Below are 17,302 nucleotides of genomic sequence, written 5' to 3'. Positions count from 1 at the left end.
CAGCTGTTCATGTATACTTTTGAGACCCAGAAAATGCTCAATAAACACATACTTTATGAGAAACAGGCAAGACTACTCCCAAGAATAATCAGTTCATTTGTGGACAAAACAAAGAAGCAAACATAGTATTTGTTTCAGTCTCATCAGAGACAATGTTACATCATTGCCACGTTGTTGAATTTTATTGACAACAATGTAACGTTCTCGTGATTATTAAGTAGGGGGAGTGCTCTTTTAGACAGGTCAAGTGCGAATTGCAGACGGAAGCGGAAATTGTAGTTCTTTGCAGATCCCTGAAAGCATCCCGAAGGTTCGTATTCCTTTCAAATACACGCAAAATCATATAAAAAATGGATACCCAATGGAAGTATACTATCTTAAATGTGTCCGTTGTCCTTAGAAGTTTACCAAAGCTATATTTTCCAAGCTGTCGTTGTTATTGGACGGCTGTCATTGATAGCTAACTGGTTAGATTGCTTGCTACGCTAAAGCTTGGAGGAAAACAACATTCGACAGCCATGAAGATGCACTGACGTTGGCTAGCTACGGTAGCTGTCCATGGTTCTGAATCGTGATGCAGACACGAGCTTGGTTGATCTATCGCAATTACTGTTCTTCAATAAGAATATTGCCAAATATCATGCTAAATCGACAGTAGCCTACTCTGGTGCATAGCTAATCTGTAGCACTGTAGATCCTGGATTTGTCGGCATTACATTGGCTTTGCATGAAGCTAGCTAGCCACTAAGCTAGTTTAGCCTTTTTGCTAACGTGAATGGTGTTGATTTGGTTACAATCATGACGATGTCTCGTTACTAGGCTACCTTTGGCATTTTTCTGTTTGGTATTTACATTTAAAAACACAAAGCTAACCATTGCATAACTGGGTGGTACAATGTGTTGCCCAGTGGCATGCCAATGTGAAGTTGCTTCTTCAATAGCCTATAGCTGTGTCATTGCTTTGCTCTCTTTTTAGGATATTTTTCCCCCAGATCTGTGTGTGCTGGGACCCAATGTTGTCGTGGAGAAAGACGAACAGAATGAGCATCCAGTGAGAGCAGATCGAAAGAGAGACCCACTTCTTTGACATCACCCACAGTCCGTTTTATTTCAATAGGTAAACAGAGGTATAAGCAGCATGATTTGGGTTAAGTGCCAAGCAGCTTCTCCTGTGTTACAGACACATACATGTCTGGTGTTACGCGAGGCAAGACAGAAGCGTCATGGTTAATATATGAGTGAAAGGTGTGTGTACATGCTCTTACTAGTCTTTATACTGACTAGGTCCTTGTGGTTTGAGACACCCCATCGGGCACCATGACGTCCTCTATGCTACGCCGACAATTGAAGAACCTCGTTCAGAACTTCTCTGAGGCTGAGGTCAAGGTAAAGGATGTGATTTACTTTCCATCTCGTCTTTCCCCCTTTTCCTTTAACCCTTCGCTCTCTCTTTTCTTGCTCTCTGTCCTTTGTTCTCTGACTTCCTCTTGATTTGTCCCATCTTCCTCTCACACTACTACCTTGCATACTTCCCTTCATCTTCACTCTATCCCTCTCTTTCTCTACTCTAAATGCTGTACCACGGGTGGGTCGTTTTACCCAACAAGGGCCAGTGTGGGTTCAGGCTTTTGTGCCAGCCAATTAGTAGCACACATGCAGTCCTGGATCAAGGCTTTAATTTAGTAGAATCGAGCTAGTACTGCTTGGCTCGGGCAAAAGCCTGCATCCACACTGGCCCTTGTAGGGTAAGAATGGCCACCCCTGCTGTTCAGTTGACACTGTCAGCATTCTGAAGTGCCTTTGCAGCATCGTTCTGAAATAAGACACCTTCTGTAGCAGAGCATGGGTAAGTCCTCCATCTGCTACCCCTGTCTGTAACACCAGTGACTCTATCACCAGTATTTTCCTACAATTATATAGTACAAGTTTGGTGCCAGAAGGCCTGGATGGTATTTGGTATTTTATAAGGATCCCCATTAGCTGTTGAAAAAGCAGCAGCTACTCTTCCTGGGGTCCACACAAAATATGAAACATATTACAGAATGACATTATACAGAACATCATTAGACAAGAACAGCTCTAGGACAGAACTATATACATTTTTTTTAAAGGCACACGTAGCCTACATATTAATGCATACACACAAACTATCTAGGTCAAGTAGGGGAGCCTTTGTTCTCCGTCTGGAAAATAATCTGTGTTAACACTGCTGTATGCCTGTCAGGTGAGGGAGGCCACCTCCAATGACCCCTGGGGCCCCTCCAGCTCACAGATGGCCGACATCTCAGACCTCACCTACAATGTGGTGGCCTGCAACGAGATCATGACCATGCTGTGGAAACGCCTCAAAGACGACAAGAACTGGAGGCACATCTACAAGGTGAGGCCAAAAGGGGTATAATCACACATATTTATAGTTTGAAAGATTTAGATAGATTGTGTATACAAGAATCTAATCTACAGATTAGTACATCTACTCATCATAACATCAAAGTTGTTCGTAATGTATGGCTCACTGGCTGTATGCATACTTTACTCTTTATTCTGAAACTTTATTCTGAATAATTGATGAGCTATCCTGCTGAACAGCTCAGTTCATCAACCAGTGCTGGATAGAACCCCACCTCTCTCTTTTTCCGTCACATCAAATTATTTATTTATCTTGTCTTTGGTGGGGTGGATTGCTATGACGCATTGAGTTTGAGTTACTGGTATCAATCACTTCAGTGTGGGTATCTTTCAGAGATGACAATGTCTATATCAAGCCTTTGTATATGAATGGTGCGTTTATATTTCTGTTCAGTCCATGTTTCCTGTAATATTATGTTCTCTTATTCAAGTAGGTTGGTGGTTTTTGTTGTTGAGAGCCTTGTAAAAATGTAGCCGATATATAATTATAATTTAAAAAAAAATCATTATTCCTCTTACTGTGAAAATATTATCTTATATTATTTGACACTTTCTTCTTCATTTTGTTTCTTTTGCCACAAATCAGATACAAATACATTTCGTCTACAGTATTTATATTGGCATCGGACATACACGGTACCAGTCAAGGGTTTTTCTTTATTTTGACTATTTTCTACATTGTAGAATAATACAGAAGACATATAAAGTATGAAATAACACATAATGAATCATATAGTAAAAAAAAGAAGTGTTAAACAAATCTAAAATATATTTTGATTCTTCAAAGTAGCCAGCCTTTGCCTTGATGACAGCTTTGCACACTCTTGGCATTCTCTCAACCAGCTTTATGAGGAATGCTTTTCCAACAGTCTTGAAGCAGTTCCCACATATTCTGAGCACTTGATGGATGCTTTTCCTTCACTCTGTGGTCCAACTCATCCCAAACCATCTCAATTGGGTTGAGGTCGGATGATTTTGGAGGCCAGGTCATCTGATGCATCACTCTCCTTGGTAAAATAGCCTTTACACAGCCTGGTGGTGTGTTTAGGATCATTGTCCTGTTGAAAAACAAATGACAATCCCACTAAGCGCACAGCAGATGGGATGGTGTATTTTGTATTCCTCTACAATCTCTATGTTCTGACCTCTGATAGATGTTGCAGAGGTAGGTGTTGTATGCTTCCTGAAGTCTATGCATCATCAACTCCTCTGCTGGGCTGACAGGCAAACTGAAATGGGTTGAGGATCTTCTGGGTGACGCTGAGAATATGACTTTTCACAATTTTCTCAAGGCATTTCATTGCTAAGGATGTCAAGACGGTAGTCATTCAGCACAGAGGGATTAGATGCTTTAGGAATTGTTATATTTATTGAGTTGTTCCGCAATACTGGTACGTGTTGCTGGTCAAGCAACTCCGCTTCTCACAAAGACAACGGTTGGAACCAGAATTCTTAACTTTGGACTCATCAGACTCAAGGACAGTTTTCCACCAGTCTAATGTCCATTGCTCGTGTTTCTTGGCCCATGCAAGTCTCTTCTTCTTATTGGTGTCCTTTAGTAGTGGTTTCTTTGCAGCAAATAGACCATGAAGGCCAGATACACGCAGTCTCCTCTGAACAGTTGATGTTGAGATGTCTGTTACTTGAACTCTGTGAGGCATTTATTTTGCCTGCAATTTCTAAAGCTGGTAACACTAATGAACTTATCCCCTGCAGCAGAGGTAACTCTGGGTCTTCCTTTTCTGTGGCTGTCCTCATGAGAGCCAGTTCCGTCTTGATGATTTTTGCGACTGCACTTTCGAAGTTCTTGAAATTTCCCAGATTGACTAACCTTCATGTCTTAAAACAATGATGGGCTGTTGTTTCTCTCTTCTTATTTGAGCTGTTCTTGCAATAGTATAGACTTGGTCTTTTCACCAAATAGGGCTATCTTCTGTATGCCACCCCTACCTTGTCACAACACAACTGATTGCCTCAAACGCATTAAAAAGGAAAGAAAATACACAAAACTTTTGACGGGTACTGTATGTTTTGTCATCTTTCTCAACTTTTACAATCCGCTTGTAATTTCATACAAACGCTCCCCTCTTCGCCATATTTCTCTGCCACATCTTGGCTTTCACTATGGTGCCATCTTACGTTTTTATGAACGATTGTATTTATTTGTTCTGACGATTGCTCCATGCAGAGATCAAGTTTCAGAGAGTGTTTTTAAAGGAGTAGGGGATGATCGTCTTGATTCCCTATTAAATTATTTTACTCCCATCCCCCAACTGCAGTCGTTGACCCTGCTGGAGAACCTGTTAAAGACGGGCTCAGACCGCGTTCTGAATACGATGAAGGACAACATCTACATTGTGAAAGCGCTAACAGAGTTCCGTTTCCAGGACAAGGATGGGAAAGATCAGGTACTAAAGCTAAATGCATGTTTGTCCCACCAACTCCTCTCTGATATGCAGGTTCCATCTCCAAGGTATTACTTTTGAAGCCTCCCCACTTGAGAAATGAACTGTGAGCGAATATATGTATTCATAATTACCATTGGCATACCTTTTATCTCCAGATTATCTCTTCATTCCTCTAACTGAATGAATAATATTAAAATGCATCAGAATCTCTCATGGCTTCAAGTTTAAACAAAAATCTAGTCTTCTGATTTTCTTAAGGAATGCTATATTAAAAAAACAAAAAACACAGTATTTCTCAGTCCAATTAGTACATACTAGCAACACACGCATAACCACCAAACCAGACAGGCAAATTCAGGGCAGCTAAAACAACTCAAGCCAAAGACAAATCGCCTTAAATCTACAGTATTATGTAGCGCTATAGCTAAATGGAACTTTTTACCAAATCCATATTTCTCAGACAAAAAGTAAATCCACCTTAAAGAAAAAAATAAAAGAACATCGAATGTGGTAGACCATATCACTGGACAGGAAGTAGAAAGTATCAACTGAATGTTAAATGTGTTTCCTGTCAGGTATTTTAATTATCTGTATTGTCTACTTGTTGAATGTTTAAAGTCTTGATTTGTGGTTATTTGTAATGTCCTGTTAATTGGTGTTGGACCCCAGGAAGATTAGCTAGCGTTGTGGCGTTAGCTAATGGGGATCCTAATAAAAATGACAAAACGAGCATAACTTTTATGATTAGTACATTCAGAAAATCTCCAGCAAAAGTTCTTTGTCGAACAGGAATAGGTGTAAACTGGCCCGTGGGAAACCAGTCCAATAAGTGAGTGAGGCTTGGAAGTATCTGGCTCTACTAACATCTAAGCTAACACAGTGCTTTGCCATTCATACACTGACCACTTCTTTTCTGATATTGAGCTTTCCCATACTAATTTTGCACAGTTACACTTAGGGAGCCCCATGCTCCGGAAAGAGAGCTGTCTAGCGGTACGTACTAATGTCTGCTCATGCTATCCTTCACAGGGGGTGAACGTGAGGGAGAAGGCCAAGGTAGTACTGGTTCTTATGGAGGACGACGAGAAACTAAAGGAAGAGCGAGAGTCTGCGCTCAAGACCAGAGACAAGATCTCAAAGAACGCCACTGGTGAGCATTAGAGAGCACAGACTCGACATTTAAGAGACTTCATTTGACCCATTTCTCTTAAAAACATTCCCGGAGAATCTCACAGAATGCAATTTCTTCAATTGAAACCTGAATTGAACACCAACCCTGCTTGACATAATAATGTATCTTATCATGCTATATCTTATCATGCTCTTCCCACAGCCTCCTCGGACGACCCCAACGACCCCAAGGACCCCAACTACAAGCCAGTGTATGTCCCAGGAGCCACCGGGCTCCCCTCCCTGGCCAACATCCCGTCTGTGGCTGATCTCGCCGCCAGCTTTGAGGCAAAGAAGCAAGAAAAACTGAGACTAGAGGCCCAGAAAAAAGAGGAGGAACGAAGGGTTAGTTTTACACTTCAATAGTCTGATTTCTCCCTTTATTTGGACTCAAAGACACCTTCAGTAAATGATTGTACACTTAGGACAATATTGGATCATCGACCAAATAAATGTGTGTTTGATGATTGATTGTCCAATCACTTATGTAATTGCAGTCGAAGATGACCAAGGAAGAGCTTGAGTGGGAGGATGCCGCCAAAGCAGGAAAAGTTGCTGACGCCTTTTGCGGGGCAGATGCGCCATCAGAGGAGGATGCATGGGGTGCAGCAGCCAAGACACCCGCTCCTGATCCTTGGGGGGTTGCGTCCAAAGCTCCATCCGAGGATGCATGGGGCGGATCATCCAAAGCTCCATCCGAGGATGCATGGGGTGCACCATCTAATGCTACAACAGAAGAAGCAGATCCTTTTGCGGCACCAGCCTGTGCCCCAACAGATGGTTCAGATCCTTTTGCGGCTACAATAGATGGTTCTGATCCATTTTCTGCACCATCCAATGTATCATCTAAAGTTGAAGCTGATCCGTTTGGGGCACCAAAAGATGATCCTTTTTCAGCACCATCCAATACACCAAAAGATGGTTCCGATCTGTTTGGGGCACCAAAAGATGATCCCTTTTCAGCACCATCCAATACACCAAAAGGTGGATCTGATCCGTTTGGGGGACCAAAAGATGATCCCTTTTCAGCACCATCCAATACACCAAAAGGTGGTTCTGATCCATTTGGGGCACCAAAAGATGATCCCTTTTCAGCACCATCCAATACACCAAAAGGTGGATCTGATCCGTTTGGGGGACCAAAAGATGATCCCTTTTCAGCACCATCCAATACACCAAAAGGTGGTTCTGATCCATTTGGGGCACCAAAAGATGATCCCTTTTCAGGACCAACTAATATGTCTAAAGATGGAGCCGATCCGTTTGGGGCACCAACAGAGGATCCATTTTCGGCACCATCCAATATGTCAAAAGACAATTCCGATCCTTTTGGGGCCCCATTGAATACCCCAACGAAAGGTGCTGATCCTTTTAGGGCACCATCCAGTCCACCAACCGAGGCTTCAGATGCGTGGGGTGCTCCATCCAATCCACCGTCTGAAAAGAAGGCTGATCCCTGGGGAGACGAGGGAACCACAGCTGCCTCTCCCCCCGCAGATCCATTTGGCGATGGCTCGAAGGCTGATGATGACGCATGGGGACCACCAGGTAAGGAGTAATGGTTATTATTTATTTTTTTTCATGTTTATTTCACCTTTATTTAACCAGGTAAGCTAGTTGAGAACAAGTTCTCATTTACAACTGCGACCTGGCCAAGATGAAGCAAAGCAGTGCGACAGAAACAACAACACTGACAACACAGAGTTACATGGAATAAACAAGCGTACAGTCAACGCCATAGGAAAAAAAGAAAGTCTATATACAGTGTGTGCAAATGGCATGAGGAGGTATGGCAATAAATAGGCCATAGTAGCAAAGTAATTACACTTTAACAGATTAACACTGGAGTGATAGATGAGCAGATGATGGTGTGTAAGTAGTGATACTGGTGGGCAAAAGAGCAGCAAAGTAAATAAAAACAATATGGGGATGAGGTAGGTAGATTTTGGTGCTATTTACAGATGGACTATGTACAGCTGCAGCGATCGGTTAGCTGCTCAGATAGCTGATGTTTAAAGTTAGTGAGGTAAATGTAAGTCTCCAGCTTCAGCGATTTTTGCAATTCGTTCCAGTCACTGGCAGCAGAGAACTGGAAGGAAAGGCGGCCAAATGTGGTGTTGACTTTGGGGATGACCAGTGATATATACCTGCTGGAGCGCGTGCTACGACTGGGTGTTGTTATCGTGACCAGTGAGCTGAGATAAGGCGGAGCTTTACCTCGCATAGACTTGTAGATGACCTGGAGCCAGTGGGTCTGGCGACGAATATGTAGCGAGGGCCAGCCGACTAGAGCATACAGGTCGCAATGGTGTGTGGTATAAGGCGCTTTGGTAACAAAACGGATGGCACTGTGATAGACTGCATCCAATTTGCTGAGTAGAGTATTGGAAGCTATTTTGTAGATGACATCGCCCGAAGTCGAGGTTCGGTAGGATAGTCAGTTTTACTAGGGTAAGTTTGGGGGCGTGAGTGAAGGAGGCTTTGTTGCGAAGCCGATTCTAGATTTGATTTTGGATCGGAGATGTTTGATATGAGTCTGGAATGAGAGTTTACAGTTTAGCCAGACACCTAGGTATTTGTAGTTGTCCACGTATTCCTGGTCAGAACTGTCCAGAGTAGTTATGCTAGTCCTGCGGGCGGGTGCGGGCAGTGAACGGTTGAAAAGCATGCATTTGGTTTTGTTAGCATTTAAGAGCATTTTGAGGCCACGGAAGGAGTGTTGTATGGCATTGAAGCTCGGTTGGAGGTTAGTTAACACAGTGTCCAAAGAAGGACCAGGTGTATACAGAATGGTGTCGTCTGCATAAAGGTGGATCAGGGAATCACCCGCAGCAAGAGCGACATCGTTGATATATACAGAGAAAAGAGTCGGTCTGAGAATTGAACCCTGTGGGACCCCCATAGAGACTGAGGTCAGGACAACAGGCCCTCCGATTTTACACACTGAACTCTGTCTGAGTAGTAGTTGGTGAACTACTGGTAACGGTTATAACCTTGTGACCTCATCACACATGCTCTTAATACAGATTTTGTCTCAATCCTAAAGTTAACCCCTTCCCCTTTCCTCCAGCATCGACTCCGCCCACCGCCAGTGACCCTTGGGGTGCAACTGCTGCTCCCACAGACACAGCATTGACAAGTGACCCCTGGGGAGATGGAGGAGCTTCCACCACTACAGACACTATGAACTCTGACCCATGGGGAGCTCCAAGTAATGGCACAGGTAATGTACTGTAGTAATGTATGCTTCCTAAAGGCCTCCAAGCTCCAAGCTCTGAGGAAGGTGTCTGACACACGCCGCAATGTAAGCCTGTCTTTCTGTCCTGGCAATAAGCCTCAAACATCCTTGCATGCAGATATCTGAGTGCTCCTTTTTCTTTCTCTGGGCTAGTCGGCAATTGATGTGTCCTGGGGTAAGATGTTTTTTTTTGATTCCTAAGTCCCTTAGTTAAACGCTGTATTCCCTTTTTCAGTCAAGCATGTTTGGTTACGCTCACAGATTCCATTCATGTTTTTCTTTGTGTGCTAGCACTCTATCTGTCTTCCCTCTGTCTGTCTCCAACAACTATACTTAACATATCCTTGTCTGGTGAAACCCATCCTTGCTCATATTTATACTTCCCACCCATAGGCAATGATTCCTCTAGGGTTTGGCGAAATCTTCAAGATCTCTTATTGTATATCACAATAATATTTGCTCTCTCTCTACAGACAATGGAGCCGCCGCAGACGAAAACAACAAATCGCCAGCTTCGTTCCTTGGCGCAGGAGCTTCACTCGTGAACATGGACTCACTCCTCTCCTCCGAACCCAAACAACCCCCCCTCAACGTTCTTGCCAAGCAACAAAGTAAGGACGGGTAAATGAAAGAGAGACCAGGGGAGAGAGAGAGGGAATATATATTTATCCATTCATTTAAAGCAGTGCTTGTGATTCAGTGTTTTGACTAGGTCTTCCTACCCCTATAGTGAATAACTGTTGTGTGGGTCAGCATCGGTAGTTGTAGTCACTTACAGTACCAGTCAAAAGTTTGGACACACCTACTCATTCAAGGGTTTTTCTTTATTTTTACTATTTTCTACATTGTAGAATAATAGTGAAGACATCAAAACTATGAAATAACACATATAGAATCATGTAGTAACCCCAAAAAGTGATAGACAAATCAAAATATATGATATATTTTAGATTCTTCAAAGTAGCCACCCTTTGCCTTCATGACAGCTTTGCACACTCTTGGCATTCTCTCAACCAGCTTCACCTGGAATGCTTTTCTAACAGTCTTGAAGGAGTTCCCACATATGCTGAGCACTTGTTGGCTGCTTTTCCTTCACTCTGTGGTCCAACTCATCCCAAACCATCTCAATTGGGTTGAGGTCGTGTGATTTGTTGAGGCCAGGTCATCTGATGCAGCACTCCATCACTCTCCTTATTGGTCAAATAGCTCTTACACAGCCTGAGGTGTGTTGGATCATTGTCCTATTGAAAAGCAAATGATAGTCCCACTAAGTGCAAACCAGATGGGATGGCGTATCACAGCAGAATGCTGTGGTAGCCATGCTGGTAAAGTGTGCCTTGAATTCTAAATAAATCACTGACAGTGTCACCAGCAGAGCACCCCCACACCTGTGGCGGTCCTCATGAGAGCCAGTTTCATCACTGCGCTTGATGGTTTTTTGCTACTGCACTTGAAGAAACCTTCAAAGTTCTTGACACAACACAACTGATTGGCTCAAATACATTAAGAAGAAAAGAAATGCCACAAAATAACTTTGATCAAGGCACACCTGTTAATTGAAATTCCAGGCATTCCAGGTGACTACCTCATGAAGCTGGTTGAGAGAATGCCAAGAGTATGCAAAGCTGTCATCAAGGCAAAGCGTGGCTACTTTGAAGAATCTCAAATATAACATATATTTTGATTTGTTTAACACTTGTTTTTGGTTACTACATGCTTCCATATGTGTTATTTCATCGTTTTGATGTCTTCACTATTATTCTACAATGTCGAAAATAGTCAAATAAAGAAAAATCCTGGAATGAGTAGGTGTGTCCAAACTTGACTGGTATTGTATACATTTTAAATATGTAACCTTTTCACTCCTCCCTCTGTTCTACACTCTCTTGGAATGTTTTGTACTGTGTATCCCTCCTCCTCCTCCCTCTCTTGCCACATTTCTTTTGCCTTTCCTAATTTCCCAGGCGTTTTACAAGGCCCAGGCCCTATGGGCAGAGTCACGTCCATTGCTGGCGTGTCTCGTACTACAATCCCCCCAAACTCCAGCCTTTTTGGTTCCACCGCTATGTCCTACGGTGTTACCCACCCCAGCTTTCGGTCCCCCAACCCCATGCTGGGGACTCCTTTATCCCAGCTATCATCCCATTCCCTGGGCATGCCTCGTCCTGGCCTGGCTATGCCTGCAATGGGTCCTCAGATGGCAACCCCCTGTTTTGGAGCTGTGATGGTACAACCCAATTGTCTGGGGGTGATTCCTCAGGCAGGTCACTCTGCAGTGGCCCACTTGGGAGCTTCCACTCCTCCAATGGGACGCGGGGTCCCTTTGCAGCCACACATGGTTTTGGACACCGGGATGGGAGAGTCTCTTCAACAGAACAACAATCCTTTCCTTTTTTGAAAAGCTGCAACCTGCCCAGCTCACCTTCCTCAACCCCAATATCTACAATGGTTAATATAATGTACATGTCCAATTTAGGTGTATGCAACGATATGTAAGAAATGAAGCAAAGGCAAAATATAATTATTCTGAAATGATTTTTCATGGAAAAACATTCAATTTTGGTTGATTCGATTTTCATTTAGGTTCTTTCAAGAGTGGGGAACTTAGGAGTTAGATCCATTTAGGTCTTGTGTGATTTTGCTCTTGTGCTGTTCGTTTTCAGTTACGCTGACCAGGTTATTATCAATGCTCGCGTTCTTTATGCTTGACTCAAAAGGCTCTGAGAGGGATGGACGGAGGGTTAAGAAGACCTGATAGCAATATTTGTACAATCATTACAAAAGCCTACAGTGGGACACGTTCCCATAAAGAACAGGATGCTAGTAGAGACGCTTTCAGGAAGTGTGTGTGTGTGTGTGTGTGTGTGTGTGTGTGTGTGTGTGTGTGTGTGTGTGAGCGGGCATGTTTTGTGCGAAGATGAGGTGAGGTCCTTCAGCAAAAGTAACCATAACAACAGTAACTTTTCATTTTTAAAGTTCTATTGTATTTTTAAAATTAATTTATTATCCTATTTATTGTATTTATTTATTTATTAAACAATTCGTTTGTTTCTTGAACACTTGGCCTCCAACAGACACTTTCGAAAAACAAACTCGAGCCATATTCAAATTCATTCATATGACATTACTGACAGCAAACATCAAAGTTGTCATTTTCCCATGGGTTTCTTGAGTTAAACAGTGACTTTGGTTGGAAAAGGTCATATCCAATTGGATAGAACCCTAATCATCCACATTATCATCCAATAACCAATAGTGGCTTTATTTCCCTTTTATCATTTTATACACATGTATATGTCTACTTATTTTCTTGTGTTCGGGAACAAACACATTGTATACAAATGAAAGCTGGATTTGTCATAATCCCTTTTTCTGTCCTGCGAAGCTATCTGTCAGTTGAAAGTATTTTTTTGTTGTCAAATATTTGTATTGAAAGACAACATTCCATGCATACAGTACTGTTCATGTATATCTATTCAGTGAGTTTTCATCGTGAGGCCTATTGGATGCTTGTCATTCTGTATTTTTGCATTCCTTCTTTGGCCTCAAACGAAACGGTCGAAGTACAAGACGGCGCACAAAACGGGAAGCGAAATGAAAGTGGGACTGGAAGTCAACAAATGAATTGATCTGAATCGTAGTGCAAGTGTATTAGTACAGCTACGATAAATGTTATCATAGCTACTATTATAATTACATTTTTGTATGATCAATCTTTATTTTATTGTGTATGTCAAGGCTGTGATGTAAACTGTGACAGTACGCATTTGAGAAATAAAATGATTCAATTCCTGAGAGCTCAGCTCTGACTACAGTATCTGCAAATTCTCTCTTTGTTGGCATTTCTTATGTTTTAAGGCGTCTCCATCAATGCCTGTTGTCTCTTTGAATGAGGCGTATGGTCTATGCGCAATCAACACCTGTCTCAATCCGCATCATAGTGATGGTAGTTATTACAAATGGCCACAAGAGGGCTGGCGACACATCTGTAACTCCAGTACAGTGAGTCTGTGTTATATACCGCATATATATTTTTAGTTTGCACATATATGCATGTGCGCCACTAGACTAAAACCCAATTTAAATTATTTTTCATTCGCCCACTTCACTCTTCCAGCCCCTCTCCGAAATCGGGATGATTCAAACTAATTGGTTGACATCATTTGCGGAACTGCTGTTTGATGGGGAGTGAGCTAAACGGAGTGGAGATTGCTGGGTTGAAGGGACATTGGGTGGATCAGAGTTGATGACGGGATGAAAGCGAGAGGCTGAGTGGTGAGTGCATACTGTAAATTCTCTAATTCTACTCCTCATTCAGAATATGTCCCAAAGGAAAGTTTGGGTGTTGACTCATCATCCGGGTCACGATGGGGATTCCCCAGAGGGGAACAGACTGTGTGAAATCTCGTGTAATCAGAGGGGTCAGAGCAGTACAGCACATCAGTACAGTACAACAAATGACACAGTGGGTTCACGTCTAAAGCCATAACGTTAATCATTATGTAGTGAACTGCTAAGTATGATAATGGATTTCCCTAAAGTGGAGTGGAAGAAGGGGACGGGAGGGAGGGAGGGAGGGAGGGAGGGGGAGAGAGAGAGAGAATGTGAGGGATGGATGGATAGATATAGGGAGCAAAGAGAGAGAAAGTAACAGATGGGCGCGTGAGGATTAAGTCAAATCTGGGTGTATTTGTGTTAGAAACTCACCCAAGAAAGACGAGCGCGAGAGTGAGGGAGAAAAGGTGAAGAAAGTGGATATGGTAGAGAGGAAGAAGGAGTGTAGAGGGGCGATGTCTTTGAAGGCCTTATATGGTAAGTTGTTTTCTTTAATTCGTTCATTCACAAACATCTGTTCGGTAACTTTCATGCATGCATTGTACAACCGTAATGGGTGGACAAGGACTCAATGGAAAGCCCGCTATTATGCAGTACATAGGGAAAATACAATGGGTACGGCAATTGGAAATCATATCTAGGCGTAGGTATTACAATAAATGAAACCTATCTGCCTATGATAGCCGACAAGTAGCCCACAGGAAGTGTGGAAATAGATTTGATCTTGGGGAGCTAGTTTTCTACAGCTTCATATGTACTGTAGCACCATCTGAATTACATGAGAAGGAAAAGTGATACTGCGTGTGTGATTGTGTGCCGGCTGTGTCATATTTAATCATATTGTTGGACAATGGGGATAGGAGATTTTCTTTGGTTTACCCGTTAAATGCATGCAGTCCCTGGACTGCCCCAAATCTTTTACAGTTTTTAGCGAAGCAATAAAATAGTGTCAGAGTATCTGGAGTTTATATGTATGAGACTCTTCGAAAGGACTGATTGATTGACAGTTTGAAAAAAACAAATGGTTGAAATTGAAGGGCTTGTATAATTTGATATTTCGGGGGTAAATTGACCAAGTTTGACGGATATTCCAAATGTTGGAATACTTTGGTATCACGATGGGATAAATGAAATGCATCACTTTTCTGGATGAACTTCCAAATGCCTAATATGGGTGTCATGAGGGAGCAGTCTGACAAACTCCTAGTCTTACTGTCACGAGGAATCCTCTCTGTCATTATTTTGTGCTGCAACTGACAAACCAATCTGGCAACGACACAGCTATACACTCAGAGACAAAAAGGATTCCAAACAGGTTCTTCGGGCTGGAACCCGAGGAGAACCCTTTTTGGTTACATTTTTGTAATATAGCATACACTCTTACAGAGAGCGATTTACAGTAGTGACTGCATACATTTTCATACTTTTTGTTGTTGCACTGGTCCCCTGTGGGAATCAAACCCACAACCCTGGCATTGCAAGCGCCATGCTCCTCCAACTGAGTCACCCAGGGAGAAAGTTTTTTTGGTTCTTTGTGGAAAGGGTCCTCCATTGAACCAAAAAGACTTCTTCAAAGGGTTCTCCTATGGGGACAACTGAAGAAGCATTTGAGCTTCTCGATAGCACTTTCCCCCCCCCTAAGAGTGTATAGTGGTAATGTGTGCAGATGGACTGACGCAGATGTTGCCAGATGAAATAAAAAACATACAAGCATCACATCTGTGATTTTGCTATCTTTGTCAGATTGCTATTCTACATGAAGACCATATCAACACAGATGGATGGATCTTTCCATTACTATTCTCTGAGGTGACTAATAATGATTTATGGAAATGAGACAGGCATCAGAGCAGTACATTAAACCATCCCTATAGTATGATGATGATGATAATGATGATTGTGATGATGCCGAAGATTGTGATTATCGAGATTGCTATGAGCATGACCACGATGACGATGATAGGACGATGATTGTGTGGGTGATTGTGATGATGCAAAAGATTGTGGCGATGAAGAGGATGACAAAGATTGCTATGGCGATGATGATGATGACGATGATGATCGTCGATCATGGACTGTTGACAAAGTCCACATAGTCCAAAGTATGTGAGTAATCTCAAACTTTTCTGACTATATGGATTACATCGTTGTCTAAACCTATTGCCATGTCATGTGAAATGTTTCTACATAAAGGAGATTACAGTGAACAGTGATTCCTGACAGATTCTGCTGTAGTTTGTTGCCCCTTAATTACTCCTCCCAATACTAATCCAAATTATTTGTCTTGCTCTATAGATGGTTGAACAGACGTTACGATCGTGAGGTCAAGTGGGATTACCCAGATTAACAGGGAGATTAACACAGATTACGGGTCAACAGAGAGGTAGATTGAGAGATTGGACTAATCATAACATCAAATCACATTCTTCCTAAGAAAGCCGAGATGTTCGGGAAGAACAGAATATGTCCTGAGAAAGAGGAGACAGGAAAGAAGGATTGGAGGTTATATAAAACGTGGTGAAATTGAAGCGTTTATCTTCCAGGACACAACTGTATAACAGCGAACACATGCCAATTCCACGTCATGAAACTGGAAACATGGGATGTAGCATTCAGATGAAAAATGTCAAATGTAAGAAAAATGTATTCATTCATCAGCGTGTAAAGGGTGGAGGAATATCGAGGGGACTCGTTGGAGTAGAGCATTGTCAGAGGCTAGAGGCTAGCTGGCCATCATCCACGTGACATGATATGATGATGACAATGATGACGATTGTGTGGATGATTGTGATTGTGATGATAATGAAGATGATGATAACGATTGCTGTGACAATGATATGATGATGACAATGATGACGATGATTATCATGGTCTGTTGTCATAGTCCACATAGTCCAATTTAGGTATGTAAATCTCAAACTTTGCTGACTATATGGATTACATCGTTGTCTAAGCCTATTGCCATGTAATATGAAATGTTTCTACATGAGGGAGACTACATCATGAACAGTGATTTCTGATGGATTTTGCTGTAGATTGTTGTCCATTAATTACTCCTCCCAGTACTAATCCAAATGATTTGTCTTGCTTTATAGATGGTTGGACAGACGTTACGATCGTGATATCAAGTGGGATTACCCAGATTCACCTAGTACAGGGAGATTAACACAGATGAATGAGGATTACAGGCTAATAGAGAGGTAGATTGAGAGATTGGACTAATCCTTACATTGAATCACAATCCTCCTAAGAAAGTTGAGATGTTCGGGAAGAACAGAATATGTCCGGAGAAAGAGGAGACAGGAAAGAAGGATTGGAGGTTATATAAAACGTGGTGAAATTGAAGCATTTATCTTCCAGGACACAACTGTATAACAGCGAACACATGCCAATTCCATGTCATGAAACTGGAAACATGGGATGTAGCATTCAGACGAAAAATAAGGAAATGTAAGAAAAATGCATTCATTCAATTTTTTTCTTTGCAAATCCAAACATGAAAAGCTCTCTGCCTGATTGCCTCAGTTCAATGACTGCTTTGATTTACCTCGTTAATCATCACAAGTCGTTATCGAGGGACCACAGCTGGATCAGCGTGTAAAGGGTGGAGGAATATCGAGAGGACTCGTTGGAGTAGAGCATGACAGAGGCTAGAGGCTAGCTAGCCCTCATCCGCATCCAATCCATCTGTCTCGCTCAACCGCAAGTAAATCTTCTAAATTTCATTGTCCCCTGACCCTGT

At 42.3% G+C, this 17,302-nt stretch overlaps 1 protein-coding gene across 1 annotated transcript; it reads left to right on the top strand.

Moving 5' to 3' along the window:
- Positions 1-262: 262 nt before the first annotated feature.
- LOC135552276 (epsin-2-like) lies at positions 263-13,039 on the top strand. The gene is made up of 11 exons (XM_064983802.1): positions 263-310; positions 977-1,117; positions 1,285-1,386; positions 2,225-2,380; positions 4,689-4,817; positions 5,847-5,967; positions 6,151-6,332; positions 6,485-7,535; positions 9,058-9,210; positions 9,699-9,836; positions 11,190-13,039. The coding sequence occupies exons 3-11, from the start codon at positions 1,318-1,320 to the stop codon at positions 11,621-11,623; spliced, it is 2,433 nt and encodes an 810-aa protein (XP_064839874.1). The 5' UTR covers positions 263-310; positions 977-1,117; positions 1,285-1,317; the 3' UTR covers positions 11,624-13,039.
- The last annotated feature ends 4,263 nt before the right edge of the window (positions 13,040-17,302 follow it).

This window comes from Oncorhynchus masou, chromosome 13 (genome assembly GCF_036934945.1).
Source record: "Oncorhynchus masou masou isolate Uvic2021 chromosome 13, UVic_Omas_1.1, whole genome shotgun sequence".
In the NCBI taxonomy this organism is placed as follows: Eukaryota; Metazoa; Chordata; class Actinopteri; order Salmoniformes; family Salmonidae; genus Oncorhynchus; species Oncorhynchus masou.
This window is presented reverse-complemented; position numbering and strand designations above follow the sequence as displayed.